Raw genomic sequence first — 24,014 nt, 5'->3', positions numbered from 1 at the left:
CCTTCTGTGGTACTAGTTTTGAAGGCATAGAGAATGCAAGACTGAAGGAATCGTAGAAGCTGAGGCCAGGCAACATGTGGCAAGGTTGGAGTCCCTGCAGAGGTTCTGAGAGGCCATTGCATGAGGCAGTGAAGGTGAAGCCCTAAGTTGCAGTGGAGACCCCAAAATATTAGAGATGCCAAGGCCATGGGACATCCATCAAGGAGAGCTGTGTGCATGTAGTGGAGCCAGCCTAAGAGAGAATTTAAGTGCGCAGCAGGTGGCAGAGTTGGAGGTGGGGCTATCTGAGCCCTTTGAAGAGTCGGGCCAATTTCATCATGTGCCCCACATAGTGGGGAATGACTTTTCTGGGAACAACAAATGGCAATCTTCTCTAACCTTATAGCCAAAGTTAATTTTATAGTTTGAGATCATTTAACACTATCTCAGCTTATTTACAATGAAAACAAGTTTACTAGGCTGTGGGCTCATTTTGTAAGCTAAACATATAGCTTTAATCCCTCATGGCCTTTCCTTGCCCTGACCCAGAATAATGTATATTTGTATGTATGTTGTGGAAATATCAAGCACTGAAAGTAGTGAATATCATTGGAAACAACAGATTATCTTGATTATGTTGCAAACAACATGTGGAATTAGATTGATAACATCTACACCTCTTTATGTGGTTGTCGGTGCTGTTCTTCATTCATCATGACTTCTTGAATTCTTTTATCTCTGAATACTTAGTACTTTTTCCAGTTTTTAATATCTATCATCTTTCTTTCATTTCTGAAACTTCTCACCTTTCTTTTTCTGACAGCGCTTGACCTGTATGATCTTGTCCCGTGTCATTGTGGGGAAAAGCACATCATCACCTGGTGATGCACCATTCAATTGTCAATTTGCTGTACCTAATTCAGGGTCAAATACATGAAAATGCTAGATGCAGAGTTGAGTTTGTCTTAACCAGGCAAGCCTCATGGGATCCCAATCCATTCATGTGTGGCTGCTTAAAGGGATTTTGTTCTAATAAACCTGAACATGTTGAAAAGGAAATGAAACTTGTGAAACAGAGACTGAAAAGTAGGAGTTAACCAAGTTTTTGTCAGTCTGTTTAGTATTTTCTTTTATTTACTTAAAAATATTTTATTATTATTTTATTTTATGTGCATGAGTGCATTGCCTGCTTGTATGTAAGCGCACCCATGTTGTGCAATGCCCACAGAAGTCAGAAGAGGGCATCAGATCCCCTGGAACTGGAGTTACAGATGGTTGTTAGCTGCCATGAGGGTGCTGGAAACCAAACCCAGTCAGGGCTCTTTATTGCTGAGCCATCTCTCCAGCCCCATTTATTTATTTTGAAAGATAATATTCATTAACTTTTTAAACATCAAGAAATTTCACAAAATATCCTTTTCTTCCTGATTATCTTGAATAATCAAAAGATCAGGCAAACTGGGTTTATGTTCTCACACAGCTCCACTCACGGGAGCTGACTACCCTGCACAGGTCTCTGCTCTGTAGTTTGCCGCAGTCCTCTCTCAGTTCATATGCCACTTGCTAATTCTATCTGCCCCGCCCATTGTGGGAAACTGAATCTGAGACTCTGGGCACAAAGAAGGGGGCAAAGAATGAACAAAGAGTGAGATCAGGAGGTAGACTGTCCAGAGCCTTGATAAGCTGCAGAGTTGGCACCTTCAAAGGAAAGTTGGAGATATGCTTAAAAATATATTTAGATGGAGAGAAACTATTGTCAATGGGGGGATAGTAAAGAATCCTAAAATGTTGCCAAATCTTCAGGCAAGGCTACATGCTGTCATCACTGGCAATTTATTAAAATTGAGTGGATGGCCTCAGTATCTACAAGGATTAGACAACAGTGAAAGAGAAGAAAAAGAACCAACAGTTTTATTTTTCTCTTGAGGGGAAGTGGGAATCTTCTTGCCTCTTGGAAAAGACTTTGGAGTTGAGGACTGAACTGTTGTAACTGGAGGGACCCAGGAATTTACACAGGGCAGACGGGGACATCGATGACCCACAAGGAAAGGCATTCACCCTTGTCCTGGTCTTTTGGAGGCTTTCTCCTCCAGCCCTAGCTGAGAACCTCGCTTCTGCTTTTTCCTTGTAAAGCACCGATGTACTTAGCCACCAGGGGGCCCCGTTGCACACTACACAAGGATTAATCATCTGCACTGGCTGTCTCATGGGAAATTCCTAAGAACTTGTCACTTTTCAATCTATTTTTGGTGAAGAGTAACCTGAGATTATTCCAGCCATGTATTAGAAATAAGAATACAACAAATAGATAGGAAGTAAAAGCATTCCACTGAAAAGTAAAAACAGCTAACCATGCATGACCTTGGCCTTCTTAGTTACAGAGCTTATGGATGAAGTCTCTACCTCAGTTTGTCCTTCCTTCCTCTTCCACTAGGTCTCCCAGTGTGACTTCCCTTCCCCCTGTTCTGTGGATAGAAGCCAGGGTCAGGCCAATGCAGGGGGTGGGAGTTGAGGGCAAAGTTCATCCTGGGAAGAGGGCTGCATTTGTGGCCAGCTTACCCAGCTCGGTCCTGAAGGTGTGATCCTGTGGTAGGATGGAGTGAGTGTTCCGAGTAGTTCCTCCTCCGACAAACCAGTTCACGTTAGGATTCCAGCGGTTAACAAAGCCACAGAGATGGTTTTCTTCGAAGTCACATTCTGGGAGAAAAGAGATAGGCTCACACTTCACGGACGTGTAGTCACAGCGGGATAACTCATACTCACTTCAGAGTCTGCCCTTAGACATTCTGAAGTTTCTCTCTTCCATTTCTCATGGGGACCTTTGGACCAGGACTTCTGAGACATCTAGTAAAGAATTGATGCTCTAATTCATCGTCGCCCTTCTGAATCATAGCCCTTCCTCTTAGCACCCACATGGCTTGTTGTAGGCCTTATCACCTCTCTTAGTCTCTGTTTCTTCATGTGTGAGCTGGGGGACAACAGTCCCACCACATAGTGCTGTAAGCATGAACATCTCCCAACACAATGCCAGGCATACAGCCTATGCTTTGATATATAAGCTGGCCATCCTTGTCAGTCATCCCTATTAAATTAATTCGTTAGTTAATTTTTGTATATGTTCAGCATACACTTTACCACTGCCCTACACTCCCAGCCCCAACCTTTTCTATCTTAATGTGATATTGTAGGGTTATATTTCAGCTCTAAGAAACTTTGTCCACCACCATTTCTGTAACCTGGTAGCCCAGTACTCCATCTCTTTCTGTTAAGATGGTAAACAAGGTGCCTAAAGCTCACAGGCATGTTTCCAAGATGTTAAAAATCCCCCGATTTTCTTATGAATAAGTATTTAGTCAGAATAGGTGGGGCAGGCATACTTGAGGCCCTGGGCTCTTCTGCAGCTCCTAATTAGAGATTAGAGAGATAGAAGAAAAACCTCTGTGCCTCAGGGCATAGACATGCTTGCTATAAATTGTTCTCCACTAACGGATTCTTTTCATGGGGACAAGACATAAGTTGACCACATAATTCTGCAAATACAAAATAAAGGATGATTCCCACCCTGCTCTTCTCCACTCTCCATCCTCCAGAGGTTGAACTGTCTGAAACGCAGCAAGGCCTCCCCATCCCATCCGCCCCGCCCAGACCTCAGGTTTCTTGATGGATTCCATCAATGGGAAGTGAAGGAGGATAACATCAGGGGTTTGTCCTCCCAGGTGCATGGCTGCTAAGTTGCCATGGTTGACTAAGGAAGGAACAGCTTAATCCAGAGGTCTTGATGACATAGCTATAGTTTCCAAGTTCCAGTAATTCCAGTAAAACCTAACTAGATAATGAATCATGAGTCATGAGTTCTAGTTCCAGTTCTAGTCACCGTGCTAGCCCCTGCGGGATGTCTTTATCCTGCACACCTCTGTGATGAGCTTTCCTTAACTTACTGAGACTAGTTTCACCTCCTGTTTCTACTTTCCTGCCAGGATCCTAGCTGATATGGTGATCAGCAAGTGCTGAAAAATTTTAAGATTTATATTCAGCTTTTCCACAGCACTGACTGCCAAATGATGCTCAACATTCAGTGCCAAAGGCTGCCACGGAGTGTAACAAAGAGCAAAATACTCCTCTGTGTGCCAGGCACTACTTTAGCTTTTTATATCAATTAACTTAATCTTAACATAGCCCCTTGAGATAGGTACAATTAACCTCGTTTCACAGACGAGGAATGAAGAGCTGGGCACAGAGCAGAGAGGTGGCAGCACAATCATACAACTTAACAAGATGAAATTATGTGGCATCTCTTTTGTTTTAAACAAACCAGAAGCCTCAAATCAGTAGAAGAAAAGAAATGAACATTTCTGGAGTGTCCGGTACCTCATCAACCACCCTCACATCCATGATCTGGTTAGTCCTCACAAGAACCTAATGTCTGATGCATTTTGTCCCCATTTTGCAGGTGACAAAGGAGGCTGGGAGGTGTAGTGAGCAAACTGAGCCAGAAGGTGGCGCTCCCCAGGTGCTGCTAACTGTTGCTGGTGTGTTGACAGGCAGCACTCAAGGGAGGAGCCTGGGTGGAAGCTCTTTATATTTTCAGGAAGTACTCGTTTTCTCAGTTTGTGTTCCTTCCTTGCATTAGAGGTATCGCTGGATAGATCAAAACAGAGAAGCTTGGTAGCAAGGAATTAGCAAAGGCTCCTTGATCAGGGTCTTTGACGCTCCCTTTGCTCTGAGTCCTCAGCCCAAATATTGTCAATGCTGAGGCATCCCTCAGATGGACTGACTTTTTTCCTTCTGCAGCGCTGACCTCCAGTTTAAGGCCTTCATTATGCACCATCTGTAAGGTCAGAGCCTCTTCCAGGGTTTTGCTGGCTCCTGAGCATTTGCCTTTTCCTTGCCTCCATGCTTCCCACATGGAAGCCAGAGTTATCATCTGAAAGCCACAGCAGCATGCCTGGCCTCTGCTGGCTGACTTGTAACACATCCCAACCCAAAATTCCTAAATCCAGGCTCCCTGTCCTCAGACCAGCCTCTTCATAAGAAACTCCTTGAGTGATCCCATTTCAGGCGGTGCTCAGCTCTGGCCTGTGCCTGGTCGTACTCAGACCCCTTCTCCCTGTAGGCTGTGCCCTGAGAAAACCCTTTCCTCCTACAGTCACCTCATAACATAGGAGCCCTTCTCTGCAGTGTTTTATGTAGAGCGCTATTGCCAGTGGCAGACAAGAACACTTGGACACACAGGGCAGGGACTGTCCTCTCTTCCTGCCCTCTCAAAAGCTACTACACAGACACCCAGCCAGCCCGCCTGCACCAAGTGAAAGCTAAGTGCAAGTGTGATAGTTAAGGCAGCAGTAATGGTGTGCCATGAAACAAAAGGAGGGAGGAGGCGATACAATGCTAGAGTATCTGGCAAAGGCCAGAAAAACAAAGTTTACTGCAGCCCAGACTTTTTATTTGAACAGGTTGAGATTAGAGTGGTGCTGCTGAGGAGATAGTTGCTGCATCTACTTTTCTTTATTAATCCAGCCAGTTCAAGTGAATGCTAATAAGCCTCCCCACACTGAGGACAGAAACAACGCCTGCATTCAAGTGACCAAGAACTATGCATTTTGCAGCACGCTCTATAACATGCTTGGTCGTTAGGATCAATTCAGTGCTTCCTGGCAACAGACTGTAGAAAGAGATTTGCATTCCCATGTAACGATTATGAAACTCACTTACCAATGCAGTACCCAGTTGTCATCTTGATTTCAAAGAGGGCAATGCTGGTCGTGTTTCCCTGTCCTAGGACACCTTCTATCAAAATCTGTACAACACATGGAAGGGGATGGGGGCGAGAAATCAGACTTCAAAGCACATGTTTCCTTTCCAGTGTTTCAGCTGTTGGTCAGGAACTGTTTATCAGTCTGAATTCATTGTTACTGGACATCGATCTTACTATGAACTTCATTAAAGGAATGAGTGTATATACATTCACGTGTGTGCATGTATACATGTGTCTGAATAAACGCATACATATATCTTCTTTGATATGAGTAAGGTATCCAAGGTGTCCAGCAGAAGTTGGGACTCGGATATCTTTTACTGTGATCCTGACCCCTGCCCCCCGCCCCCCCCGTGTGTGTGTGTGTGTGTGTGTGTGTGCACTTCTGGAGGCAGTTAACTGCTGGAGAGGAGAGCGATGTCCCTAGGGAAGTCCATGCTGAACGGTCAGGAACAGAGGGAAGATGGTACAGGCTGAGAGAGAGAGAGAGAGAGAGAGAGAGAGAGAGAGAGAGAGAGAGAGAGAGAAATTCCTTGGAGGAGTCCACATCTGTCAGAGGTCTCCACATGAGATGATGGAGGCTCATAGATCAACTCATAGTTTCTACTTTGATGAAAAATTGAGAATTTTACACAAAGAACAGATTAAAGTGTGAAAATTCATGTGACTGATTTCAAGGAAGGTTAGAGTTCACATCTGGTCTTGTTTCTCAAAGTAATAGCCTTTTCTTCTGTGGTTTTAGTTGGATATTTTGCAATGATGCTGGTAGATTTGGGATGTGATATCTGTTGGGAGGATGGTGTGAAATAGGAACTCTGACTCCCATGGCTCCTTTCTTCATGGCCACCTGAAGCGTAGAGACTCTAAGCAGACCAAAGCAGAGGAAGATGTGGTATTTTAAAGCTTTTCAAAGAAGGGAGATGTGAATGGGACTAGAAAGGCACACTAGGGATGGAGCTCTTGTGGCCACTCCTTTGTGCCCTCAGTGACACACTCCAGATGCAGCCCCTTCCCAGCTCCACACCCACCTCTTACACCCTCTACCTCCAACACTTCTGACAGAACAGTTAGCCTCTTTCAAGAGGAAATATTTCCATGTTTCCTTTTATGATAATGTCTTGTTCAGACTTTGAAGCAACTAACCCAGTAGGAATACGCATACCTTGCACACAATTTAGAAGGATGAAGCAAAATTGTTGGGAACAAAAATACTCCTTCAAACCCATTAGAAAATCCATTTTTACTGAAGAGGTTAACTTAAGCACCATCTAGAGTCTTATTAAATTCTCCTTTAAATAGATGGCAGAAAATCTGGGAAGAAGTTCTTTTAAGGTATGAACAAAACATTACTTTACATTAATCTTCTACGATGTAACTAACCCCACTAGCAGTTTTAAAAGATCTCATAGAGCGTAAGGCACCTTCCTCCTGCACCCTGCCTACCTTGAATTTCTTTTTGCTGTGTGGCAGATCCAGACTGGCGATAAGCCAGCTGTCTGAAGGCTCCTTAGCTGACCAAAGTAAGCGATCGAAGCTTTCGTCCTCAAATCTCACGTAGAGGTTCAGCTGGCTGGGATCTGACACAGACCCTGGAGGTGTCGTTATCTGGTAGACCAAGCGCAGGCAGCTCCATTCCTCAGCCTGCAAGTCAGAGCTGAGCAGCACAGCTTTCTCCCCCTGCTTGGCAAAGGAAGTGTCCACGTAAACATAATGGCCTGGAAAGAGAGAGGGACATAGACAAGGATCAATCTTCCGTTTATAACAGAAAAAGACAACCGTAGTCCATTATATCTGTGGGCAGATAGAGCCTACATGCATTGCATCAGCCAGATGGAATTGATTTGTGGCCTGTGGATGTGTGTCCCAGGATAGGTGTGAGTGCAGCCTGACACACTTGTAAATGACAACATCATATGGTGGTGTCAAAAGGTTGGACACGCCTGCATGGTCTGGCTTTGCTGTCCTTACTTCCTGCCTGACCACAGGTTGGAGCTGAGCAGTGGCCTCTCCAGAGGGTGGAGTGTGCTCCCTATTTTCCCGTCTCCTTCGCCTCCTAACTCCAACATGGAAGTCAAGTTTCTGCTGCTCTTCCTTCTCATACCGGCTCCACTTAGCATGTCGCATTCGGCTCCCCCTGGCCCCCACGTGGGTGAGGGTGCAGTCTCAGGGCAGAGAGTCTAGAGAAACAGTATGAGTACGGGAACTCCCAAGGCTCAAAATGGAGTAACTTGAAACGGGTTGTCATCTTCACTTCAAAGAGGGCAGTGCTGGCTGTGTGTCCCTCAGTGTTCTTCCACGGATCCCCCAGACCAAAATGATTGAACTTGCATTTCTCTTGCACCATTAGAAGAGACTCAGTTGATTTGGTCACTTTCAGCCTGGGTCTTAGGGCCTAGGCAGACAAAGTGGAAGCTATTTTTTAACTTAGGAGTCAGAGTCCCGTTCCCTAGACTCTTTCCTGACCAAACCTCACAGTTCTAACAACTAAATGAAGAAGCGTATGTAGACACAGCGCTCAGGACTAGGAAAGCGGGGACACGTGGGAACTGGCATTCACTGTGCCCGTCTCCTCCACCTCCTCTTCCCCTTCTCACGTCCTTGTCTTTCCTCTCTTTGGTCTTTTTATTTCTCTTTTCTTCTTCCTTTCCCCATCCTTCTCTCCCCCACCCCCACTTCCTTTCCCCTGCACGCTGCTCATATTGACCAGTGGCATTCTGCTGGCTGTACCAGGGCATGGAACTGTATTTCTGTGGGAAAAGGGAGGAAGGAAGAGCACTGAAGCCAAGAACTCCTGGTCACCTGGACTCCTAGCCAGGCGATTCGTGTGTCAGCTGGTCTTCAGGGGTGAGGGTTGTGGACTGTATAATCTCAAGCTTGCTCAAAGCTCCCACATTTGTGTCAGCATTAACCTGCCGCCTTCTACCCTGTGACTGGTCACTCTACTCCTGGTACTTTGGGTCCCTAACCCTAAACTCTTATCAGCAAGTTCTGAAATACAACTATGTTTGGCTTGGTGTCCTTCATCCCCCTCCTCCTATACTTGTTGCCCCAAATACCCATCCAAACCAGGATCTCTGCATCTGTGGCCAGTTCTGACAGGTCATCAGCAGCTCAGTGGATGGTCAGCCTCCATGTAGGATGAAGAGCATTGTCTTCAGGGAGCCTTGCTTGCCAGCTGGAAGTTTCTAAAGCCAAGTTTATCTCCAACAGGCAATCTTCATACAGCAGTCATCCATCCACAGGGGACAGCAATAGCTTATAGAGCCACCTCAAGTCCCACTGTGAGAATTCTGACCACCACCAATATGTCTCCTATGTATAGCGAGTACTTAGGTACCAGGCACTGCCCTAAGTGCATCATATGCATTCACTATTCATGAGCTGTGGGGTCTGATACCAAGGATTTTTTTTCTTTTTCTTTTTTTCTTAAAGTACTGCTCACTGTGATCTAAGGTAGTGTGTAACTGTCACCCTGTATTTGCATTCTTTGTTCAGGAAGTCTCAGTAGACAGGTGCTGAAGTGGGTGGAGATGGGATGGGGAGATGTAGAGAGCACTTCAAACCTTTCCTGAGGAAGTAAAGAAGTAGGAAATGGGGCATAAGAAAGGAAAGAAGAAAGTTTCCATTGTGTCCTGCCAGCATTCACATCAAATCCCAATGCTGCTGCTCCATAGGTCCAGGTCTCCTGGGCACTTTCCCAGTTTCTCCTTTCCTGTGTCCCCCCTTCCTTCCCACATTCTAGAGGAGAGCAGAGGTTCTCAAAATGGAGTCTGGAGTCATATGGACAGTAGGTATGGGTTGATACTGTGTTTCTAACTGATCACATTTCTGGATAGTGCCAGGTGATACTGGGGCTACTGGTCTAGGGGACCATACTTTAACAAGTACATTTACAACGTCTGCCAGAGAAATAGGGCTCATTCTCTGAGAACCTCTTGTCTAGCAAAGAAAGTTCAACAGACTCCCGTAGCATGCTTAGGAGGGAGAAGATGGTTCTACTCAAAAGACTCAAAGTTAAGTGAATGTGTGTAAGAGCGGGTTGGCAGCCCCCATCTGCTGGTAAAATCTGTGCTTTTCAGTGAATGCTGTTAAAAAGTCTGCACTGAGCTGGGCGTGTGGTGCATACCTGTAATTCTTGGTACATGAAATCTCAGGCAGGAGGATGACAAGTTTGAGACCAGTAAAACTTCATCTTAAAAACGTCTGTCTTGACACTCTCTCTCACCATGCTGGATTTAACTGTGAGCATATGCTAATAATCTCTTGTCAAGCTCCTCTGAGGCATATACAGTATAAAATGCATTATTTAAAATACTTTGATATGCTGTATGATAAAAGTTGGTGCTGTTTATTGAGTGATTTTTGACATCTCATCCATAAATACTGGCTATTTCAAAATACTGGGATTACATATTTAAACTACAGATCTTCAATTCAGTTTTAGGCCATGCTGTGTGAACATCTATTAGTTGTAGTCTAGCTACCGCAGGCTTATTTATCTACCTGCTCTACATCCACTCAGTAAAATAGCATGTCTTCCTAGTTCAACCACAAAGCCCACGTACTCCCTTCCTTGACCACCACTGCCTAGTTCAAGATCAATGTTTTGAATTGATGAGCCCACTTTTCCTACCCAACCTGAATATAACCTCAGAATTTTTCTAAACACAGTGCTCCATGTAGCTAATACCAATCAGTAGGAGTTGGCCCTTCCACTAAAGCTGTTTGTTGCCCTTACTTGTGGTTTCAGTGCAAGGCTGTATTTTGTGGTCATGTTATAGCTAAATTGAAGTAGGAGGAACATGGTGTATTTTGAAGAAGCTTTAGAAAGTGAATATAGAATGAGCAAGATAATGATATAAAGTGACTTTCTCTGTACTATAACTAGTAAAACTATGGTTCTACGACAAATTTTTGATTGTTTCACCCTTGTTTATTAAAGAGAAACATTTTACCACTCGGTGAATTAATGTGTGTAAAGTGTTCCATCTACTCCATACTAGTTAGATTGACATCAGGAACCTAACCTTGGAAATGTATGACGTGAAGACTTATATAACGTGTCCCTTTGTGGCTTCTTTCACTTCAAATGTTTTTGAGGTTCATCTGTGTTGTAGCAGTGTTAGGATTTTATTCTCTCTGGAGACTAAATACCATTTTACATTCTACAATCACAGTTGATGGACATTTTGGTGGCTTCATCTTTGGCTGTTGTGAATAGTAAAGCTGTTATGAACATTAGTATGAGTTTTTATGTAGACATAAGTTCAGTTCTCTCCCAGATGAGATTGTGTTATTCACTGGTTATTAGGTCATATAGAAATTCTGCATTTAGCTTTTTGAGGAACTGTCAAATGTTCTTAAGTGGCTGCACCTTTTGAATTTCACTAGAACATGTGGATTCTAATTTTCCCCATGAGTGGCACTACCTACACCTCATGTCATCCATCTGGTAGATGTGAAGTATCTAATTACACCTTTGCCTCTGTTATCTAGTCATTCATGATATGAAACACCTTTCATGTCCCTTTGACCATTTGTATGCCTTCTTTGAAAATATATCCAAATCCCTTGCTCATTGCAAAAGATGGCTTATTTGGGGACTAGAGAGACGGCTCAGTGGTTAAGAGTACTGACTGCTCTTGCAGAGGACCCAGGTTTGATTCCCAGCCTACATGGCAGTTAACAACCATCCATAACTTTGGTTCTAGGGGATTGATGCTCTCTTCTGACATCCACAGGCACTGCATGTCACAAGTGCACTTACATACATGCAGGCAATACACTCATACATATAAAATAAAAAAATTTTAAAAGATGGATTATTTGTCTTTTATTATTGAGTTAGAAGAGATTTTATATATTCTGGATACTAGATCTTGTCAAATATATGCCATAAACATTTTCTCCTATTCTGTAGTTTTTCTTTTTCCCTTTCTTGATGGTGTCCTTTGGAGTACAAAATTTTGCCATTTTGATAAGGTCTAATTTTATGATTTTACTCTCTCTGTCTCTCTCTTTCTCTCTCTCCCTCTTTCTCTCTGTGCACTTTTGGTGTAATAGCTAAGAAATAGTTAAGAAATTATTCTCTAATGTAAGGCCGTGAAAGATTACATGTTTTCTTCTAAAAGATTTATGGTTTTATCTCTTACATTTAATTTTAAAATCTGTACCAAATTAATTTTTGCCTATTGAAATGTCTTGCTTTTTTGTTAAAAAATAACTGAACATAAATAAAGGGGATATTTCTGGATTCTTACCTCAGTTCCACGGACCTATGACTTTACTAAGTTAGTACCACACAGTTTTGTTTACTAACTTTTAGTAAACTTTAGAATCAGGAAGTGTGTAATTCCTCATTCTTCTTCAGGATTGTGTTGCCAAAGCTGGACCCTTGTGCTTTGATATACACTCAAAGATCAGGATGGGAATAAGGTGAGTTACAACATTATAATACCACAAAGTTCACTGTTTTAACCAATATCAAGTTGTTTTCTTGGCCTTCAGTTAACTTTAAGAGTCTTTACAAAGTTGATTTTCAGCATTTTTTGCTAATACTCTCCTTGTGGGGAGAGGATTTATCTGAGTTTCTTATTATACCAAACTGCTAACATCACTCTCCTTTCCCATCTTTTAAAACCAATAATAGAAAAGAAATGCTTCAGCAATGTTAAATAGACACACAAATAAGAAAAAGGCAAAGAACGGCAGAACTCACATGGGGAATGAGTGCTTAATCATAACACAGGACAAGCATCTGTACGAAGCACAATGTTGGACACGTGCTGTCAGGGGAGGGAAGATCCACCTCTAATGCTACTGCTGAAACAATCTGAACTCATTGATGAGACATTTATTTGAAATGATAAAATCTTTAAGGGCTGTAAACTTCCAAACAGTTATATTTTTAAGTAAGCCATCAAAACCAATAAATAAACCACCTTGTTCAAGAGGACAGCCTGCGTGTGCCCAACGTGTTTCCTTGGCACTTGTTAGCACTAGAAAAAACAGAAAGTTTTTCTGCTTCAATGGATGTGAGCTACAAAAAACCGAGACTCGAGGTCATGTTCCAGCTGGACACATGGATTCAGCCAGAGCCTCACAGCCACAGCACAACATGATGGGTCTGAATCCCAGGCCACTGCTGTGACAAGTATCATAGAATCTTCATGACATCCATGAAATTCTGTCCTTCAATGAATTCACAAGAGTCCAGTCTCACACATACTTCCATTTCCATGGTTTCAGTTCCATTCGGTCAACATTAGTCTAAAATTTTAAATTCTAGAAATATACAATTCATAACATTTAAAGTGTATACATCTCCAAGTGTGTGATAAAATCTCACATTGTCACTTGTCCCACCAGGCCATGAACTGTACCCATGCTATATATGCTGCCTTCCCGTTAGTCACTTAGTAGCTGTCTCGGTATCAGATAGACAGTCACACCATCACAGTGCTTGTGGCCAAGTAACCCATATTTTACTTCATAATAACACCCAGACAAAAGACTAGTAATGCCTGCACATTTTTACAATATATTGTTATAAATTTTCTATTTTTCTTCATTATTGTTGTTAATCTTCTACTGTGACTAATTTATAATTTAAATTTCATTCATATATAGTTCAATGCTACCAGAGCTTCCGGTTTACTGTGGGTATTGGAACACGTCCCCCATGGACCAAGGGGGCCTCTTCACTGTCCATCAGTTCAGGTACAAGGATCATGCCAAGTGATTCTGTGAGACAGTGCACACCACCCAAGCTTTGAAATGGACAAGCTAGATGTAAGATTTTTTCAAGCATACACTATCTGCATTATCAGCTCATTGTATGCCAAATGGTATAATGACAGAATGGAGCTCCATTACATATACACTCAATAGGCAGAGAATCATTCAATGTACTCAGAAGGAAACACGCCAGCTGAAGACAACCCAAACCCAGGCTACATACACATTTTCCACCAAATGAACTCTATCTCATATAATTTTCAAACAAAGTTATATATTTCCTTACAGAAATGGAAATCTGGCTGCATTATATACAAAACTGGCGTAACACAAAGAGCCATGTTCACTATATTCTGTGTAATTTAAGGTACATTCAAGGACAGTTTGGACAGTAACTTTTACCCTTTGTGCTGACTTCACAACATAAAATTCAACTGAGATATGACTTGGTATTTATGGGGTCATTGGGAGAATCCAATGAAATGAGTAATAAACATATGCTTTATAGACTATACTGCTGAGGCTGGTGAGATGGCTCAGTTTACAAAAGTACACGCTGTGAAAGCCTAGGACCTGAGTCTGATCCCCAGAAACCATGTAAAAAAATCCAGATGTGGTGGTGTGCATTTGTAATCCTAGCACTCCTACCACGAGATGGCCCAAAAGCTCACAGGCCAGCTAGCCTGAATTCATAACACAGAAGAAACAAGAAGAAAGACCCCATGTGCTGGATATCTTTAGTTGTCAACTTGACACACTTGGGTAGAAGATGCCTCAGTTGAGGAATTGTCTCCATTGGACTGCACCATGGCCATGTCTGTGGGGCAGTTTCTTGATTGATGAATGATATGGGAAGGCTCAGCTTACTGTGGGCAGTGTCACCCCTGGGCAGATGGTCCTGTATTATCTAAGAAAGAATGTTAAGCACAGGCCAGAGGAGCAAGCCAGTAAGCAGTGTTCCTCCATGGCCTATGCCTCAGCTCCTGCTTCCAGGTGCCTGCCCTGAGTTCCTACCTTGGGCTCCCTCAGTGATGAGCTGTGATACAGGAGATGTAAGTCAGTAAACCCTTTCCTCCCCAGGTTGGTATTGGTCAGATTGTTTTGTCACAGCAATTGAAAAGCAATCTAGAACACCCTGCCTCAAAAACAAGCTGGAAAGAGAGCACTGACTCCTAAAAACTGCCTTGTGACCTCCACACATGCACTATGGGACACACATTACAGTACTCATATACATATCATATGCATACAGACCAACACAATAATAAAAATAAAATCTTAAACAATTGTATTGTTAACTGTTCATTATTTGTGTTCTCATCATCTGTGGAGGAGTCTTTCAGTTGTTCCAGAGATTGGAACGTTTGGACAGTCTTCCTATTTTCTTCCAGCATGGATCAGGGTAGGTGTTTGATCAGGTACCAGTCTTAGAACAAAGTAATATATCAAAAGGAGTTCATGGTGTAGCTCAGTGGTAGAGTGACTGCCCAGCATTCACAAGGTTCTGTGTTCAAACTCCAGTATGAGAGAGAACTAATATTCATTATTCACTGTGTAGTAGATTCTTCTCACATGCTCTTAGATCTTTTCCTATCAAATGATCCTATGAGGTGGGAATCAGAGATTCACAAAAGTCAATTCCCTGACTCAAGATCACAGCTAGTTAACCAAGATGGGGCTCAAAGTACATGCTCTCCTCTTACACCATGCTGTCCCCTAAATATTTCTTCTCCATCTCATTTATCAACTTATCTTTTCATAGTAGTATTCAACTTCTTATAACAATAAAACCATATTTTTTACCACGATGACTTATAGCTTCAGAGAGGTGTAGGCATTTCTGTGGGGAGACAAATTTTTATCCCTTTTATACTAGGATCCCTAGGGAATGGATGCTTCCACTGGAGCTTTTTAGAGCTTCTCAATGAATTGCACCCCTGCTGAAAATGCATCCAGATTAAACTTTCTATAACATTGCTTCCTACTCTTGGTTTTCAAGTGTGTCAGGTTTTCTAAAATTTGGATGTGCCTTACAGAACTTACTCAAAGCTACAGTAGTGAGTCTTCTTCACTCCACAAGCATGCTCACAAATCAATGGTGTGACTTAGGATCACTGGATACAGCTGAGTATGTGTGCACCTGCAGTTTGGTTGTCAGAGACATTTCACAGTCTCTGGCTCTGAGGACCCCAGAAAATATCTTTGTAGGAGTTTGGAGTACAACAACAAAGAAATAAATGGTTACTGAACCACTCAGCACAAGACCATCACCGGTGGCCCAGAGACCAGCCCCCCCTCCCCCCAGGTTTCAGCCTAATGTGCAAGATCAGGGTCTTACTCAGAAATGACCCCCTGGCACTGAGGAGAAGGCACTATGGTGCCTATTTTATTTTATTTATTATTTATTTTTGAAACAGAGTCTTGTTGCATAGTCCTGGCTGACCTGAACTCAATATGTAGACCAGGCTGGCCTCCAACTCACAGCGATCTGCCTGCTCTCTCCCAGGTGCTGAGATTAAAGGCATGTGCCACCATGCAAGGCCACTGGGGTGCATCTTATGTATAATCCATTTCCACAAAAGATTTGGATTCTCAGCTACTGTTAGACAACACAGTGCTCTGATAAAAATCAGCTCACCAGGCTGTCAGTCAAGGGTCTCTCCATAGGATTCAGCAAGGCTTCCCCCTACCAATGCGTTCTGTAAGGATTGTTTCTCTCTTATTGTCGTCTGAAGTTTCTAATAATGACACAGGTCAGTGAAAGTACATGAAACCCCTGGTTCTAGGATCGTTTCTGTGGATAAGGAGAATAAGATTTAAGAGGTATAAACCTCTGTCTAACATGCCTGAGAAACCACCATGCTGAGAATGCTGGTTTGTACTGCATCTTTATAGGCTAGCCCACTCCTAAAGTGGGACAGGCAAAGTGTCTCTAATTGAGAAGGAGTAGCCAGACTTTGCAGTCCTATTTTGGTCTCCAGTGGTAAGAAACCTTTCCCAGAATAAGGTTTTCTGTAGCACAGCAAAGAGCTAATGCTTTCATGTGGGAAATTTCAAATACACTTTTGCTTTGGGAAGCAGGAAAGCAGGCATTTAAAGAGGAGCACAAAATTACAGCATACAAATTTCTTTTCTTTTTCTTTTTTACCCCAACATGCAGGGCTATAGATAGGGTAAACCCTTTTTCTATATGGAAATTGACTTTTCAATGTTTCCAGAACTCCTAGTTAATGTCCCTTGGCTCCAGAAATTCATTAAGCACTGTACAATACTTGTCTTCAAAGTGAAAACAGAAAAAAATCCTTCCCTTCCAACTTCATTTATCAATAAAGATTGGCTTTCCTTATGAATGGAACCAGAGTTCTGCCTACAACTACAGAAACTCTGGAGAATGTTATCCTGTGTGGGCTAAGAGGGAACCTGGTGACCAGGGAGGATTCTTTTGCCTCCAGTGACACTTATGGTTAGGATTCCTGATGCTCATTTGCTGACGCAAGGGGCGTCAGTGGTGTCTGCGCTGGTCCTGGAAGTCAACTGTGTAGAGCAGATCAGGCCTGGCTTCTTCCTTTAGTTCGCTCAGAAACTTCTCCCACAGCTGAAAGGTGAGGGGAATTGCCATAGGAAGGTGATGCTCTTTCTACCGTAGAGGTGGCTCTTGTTTCCACAGTCACTCATGGAGCAGCATTAACCTGGTAGGCTGTCTCCTGACCCTGAAGTGCCCTTTCCTCTCATGTCCCCGTACTCCCTCCCCGTACTCCCTCCAACAGCCCCACACTCACCTCCTCCCCTCTACCTCTGAGTCTCCAACATTCTCCACTATGTCTATTAAGTGTTTCTACTTCATTGGGTCTGAGTCTAGTGTCCCTACTCTGATGAGTCTTATCGGTATCATTAGTAATCTTTTTAGCTAGCCTACAAACTGTGACGAGACTTAATTATTAGCTGCTAATTGCCTATCTAATATCCTCTTCACTTCCTCAATGAGGCTGGATATGTTTAGCCAAGAAAATGGCATTGCATGCCACCTTTAGGGGTGGTCAGTTGTTGGGCAGGGCAGGGCTGTCAGCAGTGCTTTTTGTCTTTGCCTTCATTTTTCCTCCTGCCTGAAGTATGGTTGTAATAGGTAGAACTGCAGGGGCCATCTTAGTATGTGAAGGTGACTTGGGTGAACAACTCATCCTACTTAGCCTGGTCTTCCTGGTTCTAAAATTCAAAGTCCCATGTCATAGGATCTCTTGATCCTGGGCAAGGTGACATAGTTGGTCACTCTAGTAGGCAACCTGGAGGACATAAGCTATCATTATGGGCAGAGCAGGAAAGTGGAAGGAGTTGGATCCATAGTCATATTATAAAATCTTATAACCACTGTAGACTTTCTAATTCTGTGCTTTTTATGATGAAAAAAATCTCAATTTATTTATTGTTTTTCTAATCAAAATTATTTGAGCAATTCATACCTTTATGACTGCCAGCTTCATGTGTACATCAGTGAGGTTCACATCTAAATCTCTGACCTGATCTCTTTCAGGTTTCCAGACATATATTTCTAACTTAGCTGGGCATTTACCTTGGCCACAGACACTTAAACTCCTCTGCCTTCCTCCAAACCCTGACTTTCCTCTACATTCTGAATCTGAGTGCCTGAAACCCCAAATACCCAATGACCTATCAAGAAACCCAAGGGTCTGCATCAATTCTTCCACTCCCCCTTTCTTCTACATCATATCAATCTTGGTGATTTAATTTCCATATTTCTTTCAAAGTCATCCATCCTACTATGTTCACTCCACTGAGCCAGGTAAATCCATCTCTCACCTGGACTACTGCAATAGCCCCCAGTAGGTCTTCTGTTTCGGTCTTGCTCCTGCTAATCTGATCTCCACAAAGTTTCTAATATTTCTGTCAACCTGATCATAGCACTTCCTAGCTTAAGTTGCTAGAAAGGGTCTCCACTGCCCTTAATTTACAAAACCCTGGTGTTCTGGCACAAGGGTTTGACCACACCCTTTTGTAGTCTACATGGTAGCTGGGGAATTTCTTCTAGTTCCCCTGAGTGAGGCCTTCCCATCTGATGTTTCCTTTACCTAGAACATGTGTTTGTCCCTTTCCCTCATACATCCCATCTGGATTCCTCCTGCTTCCTTCTTAACCAATCTACATGAAGCTCAAAGCTTCAACTACAACATGTGCAATATGCAACCTGCGTAACCATACATGGTGGTCTTGTTGACATACTGCCTTTTCTGGGCAGCCTTTGCTAGCCTCTGTTACAAACATGGCTGGATATCTCTTCTAAGAGCTCTTTTAGTATCGGTTGTATTCATTTGTATTTGTTTAATTGACCTTATTAGGATTTTTCAGAATTTAAGGGCACATACCACTGTCTGCTTGGCTCTTAGCAGTATGTACTCTCTATTTTAAAATAAATGAGTAAACTCCTTTCTGGCAGTAAGTAGGTTTGTTTCATTATTATTTTTATATAAAGGGCAATTAAAATCTTTTTTTTCCTATGGAGAGTCACCATTAGTGTGGAATTCCATAACAATTATTCAGTTACAGTTAATCCTAAATTCTGCTCCAGGAAACGTGGCATTTAATGGCAGCTGTGTCTTCCCATGTGCTCCACCACATTTACTACTTTCACATGTGTCCCTACAGTTAGTATTTTCTAAACATAAATCCTACTACGTTAATATATGCAAAGAATTGTTAAAGTGCACAATTATTTGCCTTTCTGGGATATAGACTTTGTGGGAAGCACTCAGAAGACATCTCAGCATGTGACATTTCTAGATTAAAGAAAGCAATAGTTTTATCAAGCTTCCACTTTCCAGGCTGTTCCAAAGCACAAAGATCAGTGGTTCGTGGAGAAATGACAGGGCAATGCTGCACAGAGGTCCCCAAGGTCTCTCTCTCTCTCTCTCTCTCTCTCTCTCTCTCTCTCTCTCTCTCTCTCTCCCTCTCCCTCTCAGTTTTCACTGTGGCTAACACCTTAAAAGTTGTCTTAAAAGATCACAAAGTATTATGAGTGCAAAAGGGGGACAAAGCAATCTCCAACATAAACAATCTACCAACACTGATGATTGCTACCCAGATGTCTGCCTGCCCTTTTCCTTAGGGCCATGCAGGGTGTGGTTTAAACCCGGCTGACCTCAGTGGCAGTTTGGAAGAGAAGTTTACCTTAGCAACTACCAACAGGAAACCAAGCAATGAACCCACAAGGAGAGGTCAGGAGGCTTTTGGAAAAGGAAAGTTGCTTTACAAAGCCTGAGCACATAAGAAAAGCCCCAGTTGCTTGAGTGTGTGTGCTGTCAGAAATCGGCTCTCAGAACAATTTCAATGCAAGTTTTGCCAGAAGCAGAAGACATTCCTTAGAAACACAGAAGTGCTCTCCTATTTAATTTAAAAGACCTGGGTGTGGAGGCATACCCCTATAATCCCAGCAGTGCAGAGGCTAAGGCAGGGGGATTATGAGTTCAAGGTCAGCCTAGGCCACCTAGTGAGACCTTGTTTCAAAAAGTAAAATAAAGATAAACAAAATAAATGTGAACAGTGATGTTATTCACATTGACAGTGGGTAATTGGGCTTACTGCCAGTCCCCCAAGTGTACTGGGAAGGGAAAAAACATCCTCTTTTCGTATGCTAGGAGGCACAAGCTCTGTCTTAACGTTGTTGAGGGCACAGCTGAATATCTTTGCTCATGAATTATACAAGACATTTTGCCAAGCGAAAGGAGTTATGCACATTTCATCTTCATTCAGACCAGAGGAAAACAGTAGTGCCTATGAAAACTTCACCATGGTGGTACAGGCAAATGAATTTATCTGAATATACATATGTATATATAAGGCACATATATGTATAGGTATTCATATGCTTGCAATTTATCATTTCAAATTCTGTATCTTATGTGTATCATAGAGAAGAGAATTAAAAAAGCAATAACATTCCACTTTAAAAGTAAACACAGCTGCAGAGGTCAATACATTTCATCTTGTTGCACTACAGAGAAGTTATAGAAGATGAGTTATAGAAGTAAAGATGGGCAGGACTGGGAGATGGCTCAGTGGGTAAAGTATTTGCTGTGCAAGTGTGGGGACTTGAGTCAACATCCTCAGAGCTCATGAAAAAGCAGAGTTCAGTAGCACATGTCTGTAATCTCGGTGATCTTACAGAGAGATGGGAGATAGGAGCATCCTTGGAAGTCTGAATGCCAGCTAGCTTGGCCCCCCAAATGGTGAACAATAACACAAAAAGGGAAACCCTATTTCAAGTAGGGTAGAAAGTAAGGGTTGACACCTGAGGCTCTCTTTTGACCTCCACATGTGCTGTGGTACCTGTATACCTGCACTAACACATACAAATGCATATACATGCACACACATATAAGCACACATATTATATACATACCACACATACATACAAGAAGATATGATATTCAATGGATGAAGCATAACATTAGGAAAAAGAGAAATGAAAGAAACCTGGACCATCTTGTAAATGTGCATTTTGATCTGCACTCATGGCTTCAAAACTTTTTTCTAAACATAACTGAACAGCAGTCTATTAACAGAGCAAAGAGTGGTTGGGATGGCCAGGTGGGGAACATGGTTTTATACAGTTACTTGTTGTCTGCTAAGTCTGTCCAAGCTCCAGGAACAGGCTGTCTGAACCAGAAGGTGGTTTGGGAACCTTTTAGACAGGCTCAGATCTCAAAAGTAGAGCTCTAACACTGTATGTGGCACCTAGCTCCTGCTCCTGCTGCTTTGCAGGGTTTGCTGGGTATTTGAGGACTGGCATTCCTCAAATGTCTACATGTCTACATAAACCCTCACTTGTGAAACAGTCAGAATCCACCAGCTTTCAACCCCATGCACATTAGCATTACTGAAGGACATGGTATGTAGGACACATGGACACTCACCAGGTAACTCTGCAGTGGCACAGCTGGAGACGTTCCCTTCTTACCTGTTTGCTCTCCTCCCTTGCCTTTAATACAGTGGGCTATCAACCACACCTTACACTAGGGGATGGTCAACTATGTCTGCTGTATTGAACCCCTAGCTTCAGTGCATGGCACACAATAGGTGTTTGATATGCATATGCTAAATGAATTAAGCAATAGACCCTTACAGAAGGTCAGTTAAGGTAAAAAATGGCTTAAAATAAAGCCTACAAATTTAAGTCCAAGGAGAAATGAACAATTAAAATGAAGTTCTTGTTATATTTTAATTTGGTATATTATATATTTTAGAAACATTGTTTAGTTTATGTGAAGATAAATGTGTAGGTATGTGTCTAAGGCTTCTAAGAAACCACAATAGAATTGGAAGAAATTGGGCATAGGTTTCAGTAAGCAGTTTGCTGTGAATAGGGTTTTGTGACAGAACAATTTCCTTCTCACCATTTTAGAGATTTAACTATTTACAGAGCACTGGGGCTGGCTTGAGCCTCCAACCAGCCCCTTGACAAAGCTAGACAGTTCTGTTCTTCATTTTACAGATTGCAGAAGTCTAGCTGGGACGCTACATTCTGCCTAATGACCGCAGGTTCCAGATCCCACTCAGATGGCCAGACATGGCAAGTGGAAATACTTAAGTATGTTCTAAATACTGCATGGCACATATTTACCTTAAGTATGTTTGTTTGTATTTATCTGCTATTCAGAATTAACGGGAATCTTGTAAACCCTCTCCCAGACCGATTCTTTTTCTGGACTGAACCAAGGCAGAATGAGCATGTGTGTGAGCATACATGCATGTGTGTCTGTGTGTAAAGAATGACAAGATTACTGTCTCTCAAGATCCAGGGCCATAATTTATGTGGACTCTGATGGTTTATTATTTTTTAAGATGAATTTTAAAAATGTTGTACAATTAAAAATTATGAAACAGTGAACCAAGCCTCTTACCCTGAGATTCTAGGACATTCTTCCAGAGATACTTTATTTATAGACAAATACATATAACCATGTGTTTAGATATAGTTTTTTTTTGTCTTTTTGAGACAGGGTCTCCCTGTAGCCCCAGCTGTCCTGGAACTCACTATGTAGACCAGGCTGGCCTTGACCTCATAGATATCTGCCTGCCTCTGCCTCCCAAGTGCTGGGACTACAGGTGTGCACCACCACACCTGGCCTAGATACAGCTTTTTAACCTGCTATAAACGGTTAAAGCACTCTTTTGTGCCATTTTTTTTCTCTCTGAATATACTTTAAGGAATCTGTCTATTTATCTATTTATCTTTCTTTCTATCTATCTATCTATCTATCTATCTATCTATCTATCTATCAGTCATCACCTATCATCTATCTTTTATCAACCTACCTATGTACATATCTATCTCTCTTGTTTGTTATAATTTTTCAAGTGCTGGAGAACCAAAACATACATTCTTTTTACCCTCGGGAAAAGGGCCATAGGCTCAGCTCACTTGATCTGGGAAGGCCTACAGTGCCTCTCTAATCTAAAACTCTTCACAAAAAGAATTGGCCCAGAACTGAGGGATGATATGTGTATGTCTACCCCTGAGCTCTATCCCCAGCCTCGTATTTGTAACTACTGCATTGTTTCCCACTGTATAGAAGTATTACCTTTAACTAATTGGTGCTCTAGTGATGTGATGAATACATCACGGCCTCCAATATTTTGCTTTTAAAATATGGTGATAAATCATGTATCTGTTAATAAGTATAGACTCTTAAATATGTATAGCCATGGAAGAAAGCTCTAGAAAGAGAACTGCTGAGTTAAAGAGAGCAGGTATTTATACTTTGGTTAAGTACTATCAAATCTTCCTTTCTGAAGTTGTGCCAATTCTTTTTTCCAGCAGCAATATGAGAGAACATTCCCCGCCCCTCACCTTGCACAGGTGTTTCATATTTGTCCTCTAGATAAAATGGCAATACATTATTTCTGCAATATGTTTTTTTTTAAAATATGAGTGAAGAGGAACATCTTTTTACAGGTAGAAAAGCCCTTGGTATTCCCATTGTGTGATATCCTTGACCTATTTTTCAATTGGGTGATTAGTCTTTCAGTATTATTTATAGAAATTCTTATTAAGGAAATTAACCCAATATCTGTTCTATGTGTTATAATGTTCCCCAGTTCATCATTTGTTCATAGACTGATGATATTTTAATGCAGAGATTGATGAGTGTTTTAGTTTGTTCTTCATTGCTGTGACAAAATACTCTGACCAATACCAACTTGGGGAGGAAAGAGTTTATTCAGCTTATGTCTCCCAGGTCACAGTTAATCAGGGAGCCCCAGGTAGGAACTCAGGGCAGGAACCTGGAGGCAGAAGCTGGAGCACAGGCCATGGAGGAACGCTGCTTACTGGCTTGCTCCCCTGGCCCCTGCTCAGCCTGCTTTCTTATGCAACACAGGCCCGCCTGCCCAGGGATGGCACCACCCTCAGTGGGCTGGGCCCTACCACATCACTCATCAAGAAGATGCCCCTCAGACATGGCCACAGGCCAGTCCAATAGAAGAAATTCCCCGATTGAGGCTCCCTCAATCCAGGTGTGTCAAGTTGACA

General features: G+C 42.3%; 1 protein-coding gene across 1 annotated transcript in view; it reads right to left on the bottom strand.

Annotated features, from left to right (window-relative positions):
* Mamdc2 (MAM domain containing 2) overlaps nucleotides 1–24,014 on the bottom strand; it is a 162,205-nt gene that overhangs the window by 86,373 nt on the left and 51,818 nt on the right. Inside the window, exons 3-5 of the mRNA XM_008842749.3 lie at nucleotides 7,178–7,449; nucleotides 5,692–5,776; nucleotides 2,539–2,676 (exon numbers count right to left, since the gene is read on the bottom strand). Of these exons, the coding sequence (XP_008840971.1) occupies nucleotides 2,539–2,676; nucleotides 5,692–5,776; nucleotides 7,178–7,449 (495 nt within the window). The remainder of the gene's footprint in view (nucleotides 1–2,538; nucleotides 2,677–5,691; nucleotides 5,777–7,177; nucleotides 7,450–24,014) is intronic.

The sequence above is a fragment of the Nannospalax galili genome, unplaced genomic scaffold (genome assembly GCF_000622305.1).
Source record: "Nannospalax galili isolate Female #2095 unplaced genomic scaffold, S.galili_v1.0 scaffold761, whole genome shotgun sequence".
In the NCBI taxonomy this organism is placed as follows: Eukaryota; Metazoa; Chordata; class Mammalia; order Rodentia; family Spalacidae; genus Nannospalax; species Nannospalax galili.
The sequence above is the reverse complement of the archived record's forward strand: the minus strand, read 5'-3'. Positions and strand labels throughout refer to the sequence as shown.